This window comes from Pteropus alecto, unplaced genomic scaffold, assembly GCF_000325575.1.
Source record: "Pteropus alecto unplaced genomic scaffold, ASM32557v1 scaffold8, whole genome shotgun sequence".
Taxonomy (NCBI): Eukaryota; Metazoa; Chordata; class Mammalia; order Chiroptera; family Pteropodidae; genus Pteropus; species Pteropus alecto.
In genome coordinates this window covers 13,991,661-14,006,149 of record NW_006494609.1, presented here as the reverse complement: position 1 = coordinate 14,006,149, position 14,489 = coordinate 13,991,661, and the positions used below count along the sequence as shown (strand labels likewise).

At 40.3% G+C, this 14,489-nt stretch overlaps 1 protein-coding gene across 3 annotated transcripts in view; it reads left to right on the top strand.

The window, feature by feature from the left end:
- Window positions 1-14,489, top strand: part of EFCAB11 (EF-hand calcium binding domain 11) — a 122,465-nt gene that overhangs the window by 75,652 nt on the left and 32,324 nt on the right. Inside the window, exon 6 of one of the 3 annotated variants that reach the window (XM_015599618.2) lies at window positions 1,048-1,406. The exons of the other annotated variants lie outside the window; for them this stretch is intronic. Coding sequence (XP_015455104.1) covers window positions 1,048-1,066 — 19 coding nt within the window. The 3' untranslated portion in view covers window positions 1,067-1,406. Of the gene's footprint in view, window positions 1-1,047; window positions 1,407-14,489 lie in introns of those variants that run through there. 3 annotated transcript variants of the gene reach the window in all.

Genomic DNA, 14,489 nt, shown 5'->3' with positions numbered 1-14,489 from the left:
AGATTTATGAAATGTCAGATTTTCGCTTCTTAAATTTCCCGGCTTTTTTTGGCATTTGATGATTTTTTTTTTTTTCCTGTCAAACTCTCCATTTTTATGCTATAGGTCACTCCCTCTGATGCCCTACGGCCTGTGGGTCTCTAACCACATGTTCTTCATTTACTCTGGCATCTGCCACTAGGAGCTGTCCGCTCCTGTCCCTTTTACTTTTGTTTTCCCTTTAGACCTGCATCTCTGTGTCCTGAGCCCCCGACTGTCAACGTGAACGATGGCTGGTCTCCAGTATGTCCAAATTTCATTTCTAGATACACTCTTTTGACCCTGAAAACATGAATACTGTTTTTGTGGTTGTTTTTGTTTTGTTGTTTACCATCTTAACCACTTTTAAGTGTACAGTGCAGTAGTATAAACTGGACTTATATTGTTGCGTAACTAATCTCTGGAACTTTTCCATCTTACAAAACTGAAACTCGTCCCCATTAAACTATAACTCCTCATTCCTCCCTCCTCCAGCCCCTGGCACCCACCATTTTCCTTTCTGTTTCTCTGATTTAAATGACTCCTAGTACTTCATGTAAGTAAAATCCTACAATGCCTATCTTTTTTTGACTTGCTTATTTCACGTAACATAATGTCTTCAAGGTTCACCCACGTTGTGTCAGAATTTCCTTCCTTTTAAGGGCTGAGTAATGCTCCATTGTATGTGTACACCACATTTTGTTTATCCATTCATCTTTCGATGGACATTTGGATTGTTGGCAGTTTTGGGCTATTGTGAATACTGCTGTGGAGCATGGGTGTGCAAATTTTTGTTTAATTTTAATTTTTTTTGTTTGTTTGTTTCTATCAGATTGCAGATGCTAAAGAGGAAGTCTGAGTCCTTTTGCAATTGTGACCATAAATATCACACAAAGATACTATGATTACTGCAGGGTCTGTTTTCCTTTCGTGTTGGGCATGCGCTAATCTTTTAGCAGGAATACTATTCAGTTTCATTTATACTTAAGCCCTTCATTTAGCCATGTTTTATTGTTTCCTTGGTTTCAGATTTTCTCTTTTTAGATGAACTGGGAACTGAAGCCTTTCATTTGACTTGTGATCTTGTACATTCTGGAAGCTCATACATGTAATCGTGGAACAAATAAAGCAGCTGGAAGAAATCTTTCCTTGAACAAAACCCAAGTGGGGCATTTGGGTGTGAGCCAAGATTTCAGCAACTACAGAGGGAGATGTAAAAAGACTGCCTATGTTACAACACCAACAAATCACTTCTGGCCTGATAGGAATGTCCTTTAGGTAATGATCAGATAGAGGATAGAGACCTTTACAAGTTTAATTGCCTGCCCACAAAATAAAGTGTTTACTGTAACCTTCCAAGGTCTCTGCCCAAGTTAATTTCTGTGATATACCTGAAGGTAGAGCTGCATTGTGACTCAGTGGACTCAGCAATGGACGGAAATTCTGAGGCTGCTCATTCTGAACCTGGCCTCCCGCTAGATTGCCGTGTGGTCCCTTGGCAAAACACGGCATGTTTGGCTTCCTAGGATTCTGTTCCTCCAACTAAAATTCTGAACCGTACTGTAAATTTAGCCACTAAACAACTAGTAATAAATGAAGCCCTGTATTAACAGCCTCTTTTTAGAGGAGAAAGCTTAATGTCCTACAGTGATTAAATAAGTAAAATTTTACTGGACATTTTGACAAGATTGGATGTATTTTTTTTTATGTTTATACATATACATATGTCTGGACTGACACATGCAAAATCGAAAGCTTGGAACGGAGGTAGTTTTTAAAAATATATAAAGGAGCGTCTCAGGTTTTTAATCGTTTGTCAGTTCATTCAGCCAACATTACCTAGAGTGAGGCTTCTCAAACCTTAGTTGCATCAGAGTCACCTGGAGGGATTTCGACAACCTTTGTGGGACCTATCCTCAGCATTTCTGATTCACTGGGTAGTATGCACATGTGCTTTATTCCAACTTAATGCCCATTGGTCGATATTGAGTCTGTCCTGAGTGACCCCCTATGGCTGATGCCCTGACATTGAAAGATGAGGGACAGGAGTCAGCCAGGCAAAGATAGCATGGTGGGGGGATGGACATCGAGGCCAAGGTCACGGCCAGTGCAGAGGTCCGGAGGTGAGGAGACCACAGCACCCGAGAGGAATGGAAAGATGTATGGTCGGGAGTGGAGGCACAGAGATGAATGCCTTGCAGCCAGCAGCCTGTAGTTGGACATACTGGAGAATAATAATTAATTATTATTATAAATGATTATTAGTATAAATGAGACTGAGTAGTATTCCTGCCAAAATTAAGTTAGTCAGAAAAAAAAGTACAGAAAAAAGAAGGCAAAGAAAAAGAGAAAAATTCTGCAACCTACCACTGAACAATGTCCCTTTTCAACCAGATTGTTTTAACACATTGTTTTCACCAACTTCTAATTTGATTTTGACTAAGTTGTTTTCGGCAAATTACTTTCGGTCACATTATCTAGATCCAAATCAATAGGATTTGAGGACTTACCGGATCCAGTGGTGTGCTGGAGCCGGCTCATCAAGCCAGTTCTGCCCATCTGTTCCCAGCTGGCATTCGGTGGTGTCACTTTGGTAGCTTTAAATCAACAAATACTATAAATCAAGGAATTCCCCCTCCCCCCACCTCTCCATGAAGCCGGCTCCCCCGCACACTACTAGATGTAACTGAGTGAGACGGAAGAAGTCCAGATGTCCTGAGTTTTGGCTTGGGACTCGAACATGGAAGTCGTATACCACTGCTGGGCTGCATAAACTTTGGAGTCAGAAGGACCAGGATTTGAATCCTGTCATTTCCAGCAGAGTAGTTAACTTCTCTAAGCCTCAGTTTCCTTATATGTGAAATGGGGTCACTAATATGTAACTTACAGATCGTTATAACATTAATCCTCGAAAAATAGAAGCTATTATGATTATTACTGTAATGAAGGAGGAGCACGAGGACGTAGTTGTTTTGTTTTGTTTTTTAATTTGTGAAGTGTGAGTTGCTTCTGAGTTTTAGGTAGAGAATCCTGTTAATAACAACTACAATAGCTAACATTATCCAGTGTTAACTGTCTGCTTCTTCATGTGTTATTTTATTTAATCTTCAAAAGTGCTAGAGGTAGATGCCAGTGATGTGATTGCCCCCATAATACAGCTAAGGAGACTGGGGTTTAATTGAATAACTGTCTCATGGCTGGATAGCTAATAAGTGCAGAGGCGGGAGTTGGAATGAGAGTTTGTGTGAATTCAGGGTCTGTATTCTTAACCAATGTGCATAAGAGGTCTGCCCTCTGGACACATCTAAGGTGGATGGTATGCGTTTATGAATCTTCTGAGCGGTTGAAATCTTAGGTGTGAATGAGCTCACACTGGAAGGGTCTGTGGAGAATAATAGAGGGCAGAGGTGCAGCCCTGGGCAATGCTGGTATTTAAAAGACCAGATGAGTTTAGAGAAGAGAGGAATGGTGAACAGTTTTAGATGCCACAAGGAAATCACCAAAGGTTAGAATTAAAAAGGATTCCTTGCATTTGACAATGTGGAAAACATTGATAATCTTAACGAGCAGTTTGGGTAAGATAATGGAGACAGAGACCAGATTGCTTTGGGTTGAGGAGTGAATCGATGACGAGGAAATAGAACTGGTGTAAACTACTTTTGAAGAATAAGATGCTAGCAGAGTGATTTGGCATCTAGGGAGAGATTTAACAACATACATGTGTTGGGAAGAAAGAGTGAGTAGAAGTAAAGGTATAGGAACGTGACTGAAGGAGCGAGTCCCTTAGGAGGTAGGAGGAATGGAATCCAAAGCCTGGTCAAAGAATTCTGACTGGATTGATGTCGCGTTTGGGTTTCATAGGTTGGGCGTGATAGAAAAATAAGGAGGTAGAGAATGGAAGGTAATGGGCAGTAAAGGCAGGGCACCATGGGCTCTAGGCTAGGCAGAGATACATAAAACCAGACAGGCCTTCGTGGACAGAGAATGTAGAGTGGCCAGGGTCCTGGAAGTCTCAAAGATACTGAAGGGAAGTTGGGGATAAATGAGCAACAGAGTTGTAAGAGTAAGGAGTCTTGCACAGCGAGTGGGGTCTTGACATCAAACAATTCATATGCAGAGAAGTTCTAGGAAGTCGACAAGATAGAGTCTAGCTATCAAAGGTCAGTTTTTGAAGCAGAATGGAAGTGAAGGTTATCAGAATTCAGGAGATCAAGACCTTGCACTGGTACCCTTTGGAGTCTCCATCTAATAAGAATACGTCTCTTTAGAATACTTTATTAATGCAAATGTTTATGTCTAAAGCGGTCCCTCCCAATAAGGATGGGAACACTCATGGTGGGCAGTGACACATTCTTTAATTGGTGTCTGAGAAATCTGATAGAATCTTCAACTTTTTCTTGGGATCTTTTTCCGGGGGTTGGTAGGAGAATATAAAAGTCCTAGAGTCATTTCTTCTCCTTCTAAGGGATGTGCAGCTTACACTTTCAGAAGTTAATGATGATGATAATAATAATAGCTGTCATTTGTTACTCTTATGACATTCCAGCCACTGTGCCGTAACTACCATTTTATGTAGATTATTTCTTTACAGCCTTAAAACAACGCAGTGAGATGGGTACATTTTTAGCCTCTATTTTATGGATGAGAACTCTGAAGGTTAAAGATGTTAAGTCGCTTGTCAAGGTCACTCATCTTGTAAGTGACAGAGGCGGTATTCAAATTCAGGCCATCTGCCTCTAGAACTCAAGATCCCAACTATGGAAAACTGCCTGTCAATGGGGAGACCTGGGTCAGCCTCTGCTGGACGTCTGTGTATTCCTGTTTGTGAAGGAGGAGGTGAGTAGCCCCTCGGGATCCCGTGTCCAAGAGACACACCCTCGAGACGAGGGCTCCAAACTGGCCTCCTTCTCTCTGGTGCCCAGCTTCATCCTGCTTCTCTCTGGAGCAGACTCGCCGTGCCTTTGAGTGTCCATCACCCCACACAGCACAGCTCTCCCATGACAGTGCCCCTCCCTGGCAGGGGCAGCGTGAGATGTCTCCCCGAAGCCCCCAGAAGTTAAACCTCTACTTGCAAGAGAGCCGAGGGATGACAATGAAAGGCATTTCATTCTGTCATTGGCTCTTGGAAAGATTAGAAAGTCGTTTCACAGGACATGCTACTATAATGGAGCTCAGCTGTTCAGAGTGCAGGGAAACCTGAGGTTTCCTTGATGTGGAAACCTTGATTCAAGAATGCTCAGGAACGTAATATGAGAGGAATGCGAGGACATGAAAGCGTTTCTTTGCAGTGATAAAAACAAGTTACTCAACGAGGAGGACCTCCTGGAAAATCACATTAATTTGCTTCTAAATTAATCTGCTATTTGCCAAAAGCGAGTTTCAGGAAATGATACCTTGCCCTGTGGATGCCCAGCTCTTTCATATTTAAAAGATGCTTTTACCAAGGCCTCGTATTTGGACGAACTCCTGATGCATATTCATAGTGATGGAAGAGAAATGATGAGCACACACTTTTAATTAATTAATTTATTTTAATTATTTCCAGGTGTACGGTACATTGGTTAGACATTTAGATAGTTTCTAAAATGATCCCCTAATTGCTCCTTCTCTCCTCTGGTTTTCCACCGAGCCAATATATTAAAGCTGACTGCATTCCCTATGCCATGCCCCATCCCCATCACTATCTATCAACTACTAATTTGTACTTCTTTAACCCTTCCCCCCATATTCCCAGCCCCCAACCTGCCCCATATGTCCATCACCAAATTGTCCACTATAATTGTGAATCTGTTTTTGATTAGTTTGTTCTTTTTGTTCCTTAGATTCTACGTATAAGTGAAATCATATGGTATTTATCTTTCTCTGTTTGACTTATTTCACTCAGCATAATATCCTCTAGGTCCATCCATGTTGTTGCAAATGGTAGGATTTTATTTTTTTAATGGCTGAGTAATGTTCCATTGTATATATGAACCATAACTTCTTTATCCAGTCATCTCTTGATGGGCATTTAGATTGCTTCCATATCTTGGCTATTATAAATTGGATGAGCACACACTTTTAAAACTACAGTATGTTGGGCATTTTTTTCAGCTTATGTTCATAAACTAGATGAAGATTTTTGTTTTGACCTTTATCTGCAAGAGTAAAAGAATATTTCATATTACCTTACAAGAAGAAAAACAATAAAACAGTTTTGTTTTACTTTTGAAGTTACGTATAGTCCTAAATAATGTCACTTTGCACCCAATTTTTAATCCCTATAACCCCACTGTCCCACTGCCCCTGCATCACACAGACAGTGCAAGGAACAGCTAGCAAGAAGTAAACCTGGCCAGTCCACCTCAGAATGGTCCAGAAAAGATACTATGGAGGATTTACCTTAGTCCTGATCATGGGCCTCAGGCTAAAGGGCAGACACCTAAAGCCAGGCCCCAGAGACAGTAACAATAGTGAAGCCAGGAAATCGAGTTTCAACCAGGACTTTGTCAGGATCTGGTGTCAACAGCCAGGGCTTTAGCCAGAACCAGCTACTGGGGGAGGAAGCGCCTGCGAACCCTAAGAGTGGAGAGCAGGGGGTGAGCCATGCACAAGGTGCTCAGGACGGATTTCATGCTGCGTGAGCCAATGCCCCAGGTAGCCTGGTCACAGGCACCCAAGCTGGCCTGCGACTTCCTTGCCTGTATTCATCCGTCTAGCCCTGTGATTCTCGACATGTGATTTCTGGTCACAAGGGGTCTACAAGGTCAAAAATATTTTCATAGTGCTACAGCACTGCTTACCTTGTCTCACTCTGGTGATGTTTGCATTGATGATGCAAAAGTTATGGTAGATAAAACTGCGCGAGTCATTTTATGTGTGTTTTGCATGAAGCGAGACAGAAGCACCAAACCGCACTAGTCATCACTGTATTCTTCACCCCCTTCCCTTGATGGTTAAAAAAAGTCAGTTTCACTTAAGAATAGCCTTAATGAAGCAATAAAGGTGATTTTATTAAATCTCAACCCTCAGGTGCACGTCTTTTTAATATTTTGGGAAGTAGCATTTCTGTTACGCGCCGAAGCACGACGGTTGTCTCCAGGAGAAGCACTCGCACAATTAAGTTGAGATCTGAGCCGACTGCTGTTTTAATGGAGCACTGATTTTATTTGAAAGAATGACTGACAGACAAACTACCATTGTTCAGACTTGAGTATTTGGCGAACATTTTCTCAGAAATGAACGATGTAAGCCTGTCATTTCAAAGAAAACAACTGACAGACAATATTTGTTTCCAATGATAAAAGTCGAGCTTTCAAGTGAAAATTAGAATTTGGGAAACTTGTATCCACCACTGTGAGCTTGACAGTTTCTCAATACTTAAGGACTTTTCTGATGAATTCAGTGGTGATATTAACATACGTGATTTTTTATATTGTGTAATGAAATGTGTTAACATTCAGAATATCTGTATAACTCTGAATTAGTATTTTTCTGATAACCAATGTACGATGTTAGAAAATCATGCTCGGGTAAAGATCTATTGAAACTACAAGATACACCAATGGATTTTAATATAACAAAGTATGAGGAGTTAATTGATATGGTTTCAAATTCTACATTGCAGCTAGCCTTTAAGAAACTACCACTTATTGAGTTATGGTATCAAAAAGAATATCTATAATTATCTGAAAAGACTATTAAAATACTCTTCTCCTTTCAACTACATATCTGTGTGAGGCTGCATTTTATTTTTACATACTATAATCATATTGCCTCAAAGAGAACTCAAGCAGATGTGATTCCCAGCCCCCAACCTGCCCCATATGTCCATCACCAAATTGTCCACTATAATTGTGAATCTGTTTTTGATTAGTTTGTTCTTTTTGTTCCTTAGATTCTACGTATAAGTGAAATCATATGGTATTTATCTTTCTCTGTTTGACTTATTTCACTCAGCATAATATCCTCTAGGTCCATCCATGTTGTTGCAAATGGTAGGATTTTATTTTTTTAATGGCTGAGTAATGTTCCATTGTATATATGAACCATAACTTCTTTATCCAGTCATCTCTTGATGGGCATTTAGATTGCTTCCATATCTTGGCTATTATAAATTGGATGAGCACACACTTTTAAAACTACAGTATGTTGGGCATTTTTTTCAGCTTATGTTCATAAACTAGATGAAGATTTTTGTTTTGACCTTTATCTGCAAGAGTAAAAGAATATTTCATATTACCTTACAAGAAGAAAAACAATAAAACAGTTTTGTTTTACTTTTGAAGTTACGTATAGTCCTAAATAATGTCACTTTGCACCCAATTTTTAATCCCTATAACCCCACTGTCCCACTGCCCCTGCATCACACAGACAGTGCAAGGAACAGCTAGCAAGAAGTAAACCTGGCCAGTCCACCTCAGAATGGTCCAGAAAAGATACTATGGAGGATTTACCTTAGTCCTGATCATGGGCCTCAGGCTAAAGGGCAGACACCTAAAGCCAGGCCCCAGAGACAGTAACAACAGTGAAGCCAGGAAATCGAGTTTCAACCAGGACTTTGTCAGGATCTGGTGTCAACAGCCAGGGCTTTAGCCAGAACCAGCTACTGGGGGAAGAAGCGCCTGCGAACCCTAAGAGTGGAGAGCAGGGGGTGAGCCATGCACAAGGTGCTCAGGACGGATTTCATGCTGCGTGAGCCAATGCCCCAGGTAGCCTGGTCACAGGTACCCAAGCTGGCCTGCGACTTCCTTGCCTGTATTCATCCGTCTAGCCCTGTGATTCTCGACATGTGATTTCTGGTCACAAGGGGTCTACAAGGTCAAAAATATTTTCATAGTGCTACAGCACTGCTTACCTTGTCTCACTCTGGTGATGTTTGCATTGATGATGCAAAAGTTATGGTAGATAAAACTGCGCGAGTCATTTTATGTGTGTTTTGCATGAAGCGAGACAGAAGCACCAAACCGCACTAGTCATCACTGTATTCTTCACCCCCTTCCCTTGATGGTTAAAAAAAGTCGGTTTCACTTAAGAATAGCCTTAATGAAGCAATAAAGGTGATTTTATTAAATCTCAACCCTCAGGTGCACGTCTTTTTAATATTTTGGGAAGTAGCATTTCTGTTACGCGCCGAAGCACGACGGTTGTCTCCAGGAGAAGCACTCGCACAATTAAGTTGAGATCTGAGCCGACTGCTGTTTTAATGGAGCACTGATTTTATTTGAAAGAATGACTGACAGACAAACTACCATTGTTCAGACTTGAGTATTTGGCGAACATTTTCTCAGAAATGAACGATGTAAGCCTGTCATTTCAAAGAAAACAACTGACAGACAATATTTGTTTCCAATGATAAAAGTCGAGCTTTCAAGTGAAAATTAGAATTTGGGAAACTTGTATCCACCACTGTGAGCTTGACAGTTTCTCAATACTTAAGGACTTTTCTGATGAATTCAGTGGTGATATTAACATACGTGATTTTTTATATTGTGTAATGAAATGTGTTAACATTCAGAATATCTGTATAACTCTGAATTAGTATTTTTCTGATAACCAATGTACGATGTTAGAAAATCATGCTCGGGTAAAGATCTATTGAAACTACAAGATACACCAATGGATTTTAATATAACAAAGTATGAGGAGTTAATTGATATGGTTTCAAATTCTACATTGCAGCTAGCCTTTAAGAAACTACCACTTATTGAGTTATGGTATCAAAAAGAATATCTATAATTATCTGAAAAGACTATTAAAATACTCTTCTCCTTTCAACTACATATCTGTGTGAGGCTGCATTTTATTTTTACATACTATAATCATATTGCCTCAAAGAGAACTCAGAAGCAGATGTGAGAATCTAGTTGTAATTTATTAAGCAATACATTTAAAAGACTTGCAAAAATGTAAAATAATTCTCTTCTCACTATTTTTTTGTTGTTTTGGAAAATTGACTTAGTTTTCATAAAAATATGTCAAAATGCAATGGAGTTGTTATTTTTAAATGAATTAGCATTTTACAATTTTCTAAGTTTTAATTTCTAGTATGGTAAATTTCGATAGATTTAACCCACATAAACAGCAGCTCTTTAGGGTTCTCAGTTTTCAAGAGTGTAAAGGAATCCTGAAGCCAAAATGTTCGAGAACCCCTGACCTAGTACATATTGAGTGCAGGGAGAGTGCGACGTCCTGATCAGACGTGGGCCTTCCCCACTGAGCTACTCGTCCCCTACGTTTAAGCAGATATTCCCACGGAGGGTGGTAAGTGTGGTGACAGGAAAAGCACCAGGCACTGTGGGAGCACATTGCGGAGCACCTGGCTTTGTGCAGGGAAGACTTCCAGGAGGAATTCATGTCTCTGCTGATTCTTGAAGGATGAGTAATTGTTAGCCAGGAGAAGAGGAGTGGCCGATAACTTTGGGTGTATGGAAGCGTATGTCAGAGGTCCCCATGTAAGAGATCATGGCTTCATTGCAGAAGTAAAGGAAGTAACGTGTAACTGGAGCACAGAGTGGAGGGGATGGCGAGACCTCAATTTGGGCCGGAGGACAGCAGCCAGATGATGAATGGCTTTGTGAGTTCATGAGTTAGGACCGCCTCCTAGGGGAGATGGAGGATCCTGGAGGGTTTTATGACTGTAGAGTGGCATTGGATTGTATTTTAGACAGCTCTCTCTGACTGTAGGGAATGGATATCTAGAAGCAGGGAGATGGGTTATAGGTCACTATGGCAGTCAAATGGAGAGATGATGGAACCTGGGCTAGGGTGTCAGAGAGATGTGTTTAGATTTATGAGAGATTTTCATGGAGAAGTTTATATAACTAGGTGAATAAATTGGATGGATACAGAGGGCTGAGTAGGCATCAAAATTGAATCTAGGTTTCAGATTTAGATCTGGGAGTGATGATAATGTTCACTGACAGAGGGAATACAGGAGGTGCAGGTTTAAAAAGGAGACAGATGAATTCCACTTGGGTTACCTCTGGCTATTTAGGAGTGATGGCCAGTCAGCATTTGGATATGTGGTTCTGAAGCCAAGGAAGAAGATCTGGACTAGCAACACAGATTTGAAAATCATCAGCATACAGATGATAACCAAAGCCATGAGCTGAGTGAGATCGCTCAGAGAGAGGGTTTAAACAAGGGAAGACTTCCCAAGAGAGAACCATGGGGAGTACCAACATTTAGGGGATGAGCAAAGAAGGGAGAGTATGCAAGATGGCTGAGAAAAGTGCCCAGAGAATTAAGAGAATCTAAGACTGTGTAGTCATTGATACCGAAGGAAGGAGGGGTCACTGGTGACCAGTACTGTCAAGAAGTCAGTAAAATGAGGATTAAGGCATCTCTTTGATTTAGCAATGAAGAGGAAGTTGGTGAGTCATTGACTGCATCCAGAATAATGCCAGTGGAGCGGTAGGCTCCCGGAGTGTGAAGAGTGAGGAAGAGGAGAGGGGAGAGAGTGGGGGGTGGGTAGCAGGAGGTGTGGGAGGGAGGGAAGGAGGGGGAGAGAGTGGGGGGGTGGATAGCAGAAGATGCAGGAGGGAGGGAAGGAGGGGGAGAGAGGGAGAGGGAGAGAGTTAGTTGAGATCATTATAATCTATAAGAAGGTTAAAGATACAAGAGGGAAGGGGAAACCAATAGAGCTACGTTCCAGAAGAGTCAGGAGGGGAGGGGATTTGGGGAATAGGTAGAGGGATGTCACGTCTCCAGGGAGAACCAAGTTCCAATCAAGCCATGAGGTGGAGGCGGCATTAGCTGAAGAAGTTGAGGATGTAGGATAGTTTAATTAGAAATAGAAGTTCCATGGTGCTCAATGAAGAGGTTTAGGAGAAGAGGGGGAGTTTAGATTAAAGGAGAGAGAACACAGAGCAGCGTAAGCAAGAAGGCAGGGGAGACTAAAAGGGCCAGAGATGCTCGCCAGGACGACCACCTAACAGTTACACGAGGAGACAGGCAGGATGTGCAGAAAGCTGTATCTCCTTTTAGATGTTGGTAACTTAATTAACGCAATCACCTTTTTCCATAATAATGCATTTACATCACAACCTAAAAATTACTGTTAACAATAGTGATTCAGTTCTTTTGGTTTTTGTTTTTGTTTTTAACCACAGAACATCATTTTCTGGCCAATTCAGATTTTCCTTATGTGTTTCTGTTGTTTACTTTTATGTTCACCAGGTTAAGTCTTCAGTTATGTTCCTGCCATTAAGAGTTCCCTATGTGGAAAAATCTGTTCATTATGAGCACATTTCTTGCATCGTTGAGTTGCCTATTTAAAATGCAGAGAACCACAAATTAAATGTAGCGCTTTTCCATTTTGAAAAAAAGCAGATGAATGGGTACTATTTTCTTGAATACATCGTGTTTTTCTTACATAATTAATAGTCCAGATTCATAGGCTAACAGATGCCAATCCTTGCTTGTTTTGATATTTGTCCCTTAGTGAAAGGGATGCTTCCTAAAACTCCCCTGTGCCATTTCCTACATCAGGAGAAATGATAAGGCAGATGTAATGGAGACAACTGCTTTGGGGGGGTGGTAGTTAAGTGGTCAACAGAGAGATTAGTCTCCAAAATCTATTTCTTTGAGGTTAATTATACAAAGTATAAGACCATTGAAACTACAAAATATCTCAAGTAGCTTCCATATAAGATTAAGTTATTAAATACATCCAGATTTCAAGTCTAGAGCCCTCTACTAAATATTTATTATATTTAAGACGTTGGTGTTTGTTCCAGATACACATTCTTTAATGGCGTATCCTAATTTCTCTAGGTTTCTGATACTGGTGAATGTGAACATACCTGTGTTGAACATGTGTAAGTGTGGACTGCAGTATATTACAAGGGCACTGTTAAGTGAGAAATCTGCAGTTAATGCTTAGTGGATCTGATCTGGAGGTCAGAGTTTATTCTTTCGTTTCTTCCCATTGTAACTCCAAAGAGGCCTTAGGTTCCATTTCTTAACTTATATAATGGACTCTCCTGTTGGGGTCGAGTCTGCGGAAGGCTACCAGAGACAGCTTTGTCTTCGAGGCCACCTAATCCCACCAGGGTCATAGCTCCACCGTCTGTGTTAAAAAACAGAAGCCCCTGTGTTCTCTCTGGTGGTATCACCCCCATTCCATGCTGATCTTCACTTGATCAGCCTCCATCCTGTCATCCGACTGATTTTCCTTCTGTGTCCATGGCCCTGTCAGCCACCCACCTTCAGGTCATTTGCAGCACATATAGCCTCCAACCAGACTTAAAGCCCTGACATCATCCTGGGTGCCACCCAGCACTTTAGATTTTCAGTTCTTTCACCCTCTGTTCTAGTGACCTTCATCTGCACCATGAAGATGATGCAGCTTTTCCCTGGCATGTTACCAGCAAATGCACCATCTCTAAAATCTCACATTCAACCAACTTTTTTTTATGAGTCGGGACCTCTAATACATTATTGGGTCATAGGGATGGTAGTAGGGATGGATCGAAACTGTGTTTCTAGCTTTTATAGTAATGTTTTTAAAGTCTCAGCATTTAGTATGATACTGCTATAGGGTTTTGGTCGGAGGAATTATCTCTCATATTCCAAAGCTTCTAAATCTTTCCATTGTAAATAGAGGTGTCAGACTTCTTTGAGTGTTTTTTTTCCTACACATATGAGATGCTCGTATTGTTTTTCTCCTTTAATGTGATATTTACAGCATTAAATATTTTCTCTCATCCATTTTATTTTCTCTCTCCTTCTGTAACTTCTTTTAGTTCAATATTAGTGCTTTCTTTTACATCTTCTGTGTCTCCTTAATTTTTCTTTTTTTTTCCTCCCCTTTTATTTTATTCTCCTTTTTATCTCTCTGTACTAAATTCTGGAAGATTTCCTCAGTTCTGCCTTCCAGTTCATTAAATCTCTCTTAAGCAGTGTCAGGCTTGCCAATTATATTTTTTTTTCATTCCAATATTTTCAATTGGTCCTTTTTCATTTCTCTTCTTATCTTACAACCTTCTTTAAAAGTTTTTTTTAGGTTGAGTTATAATTGACAAATAACATGCTAGTTTCAGGTGTACAACATAATGATTTGATATTTGTAAACACTGCAAAATAATTACCACGATAAGTCTAATGAACATCTATCATCTTATATAGTTACAAAAAGAATTTTTTTCTTGTGATGAAGACTTTTAAGATCTCCTTTTTTTAGCAACCTTCATGCAATACAGCATTATTAACTATAGTCACCATGCTGTAGTTTACATCTCAATGACTTATTCATCTTATGTACAACCTTCTGATTTCACAATCTTGTTCGATAGCTATTAGTCTTCTGTTATGACTTTGAAGATTTTAAAAGTCTTTGTCAGTATTTTGTTATACATATTTCCTCAAATGTGAATCGTCTTATTCATTGGACTGCCTTTAATCATAATGCACATTCTTGTACATTTTGTAATTTTCCTTTTCTTTTCTTGAGAGCATAATTTCCCTGTGGATTCTCTCTACAACGGTTC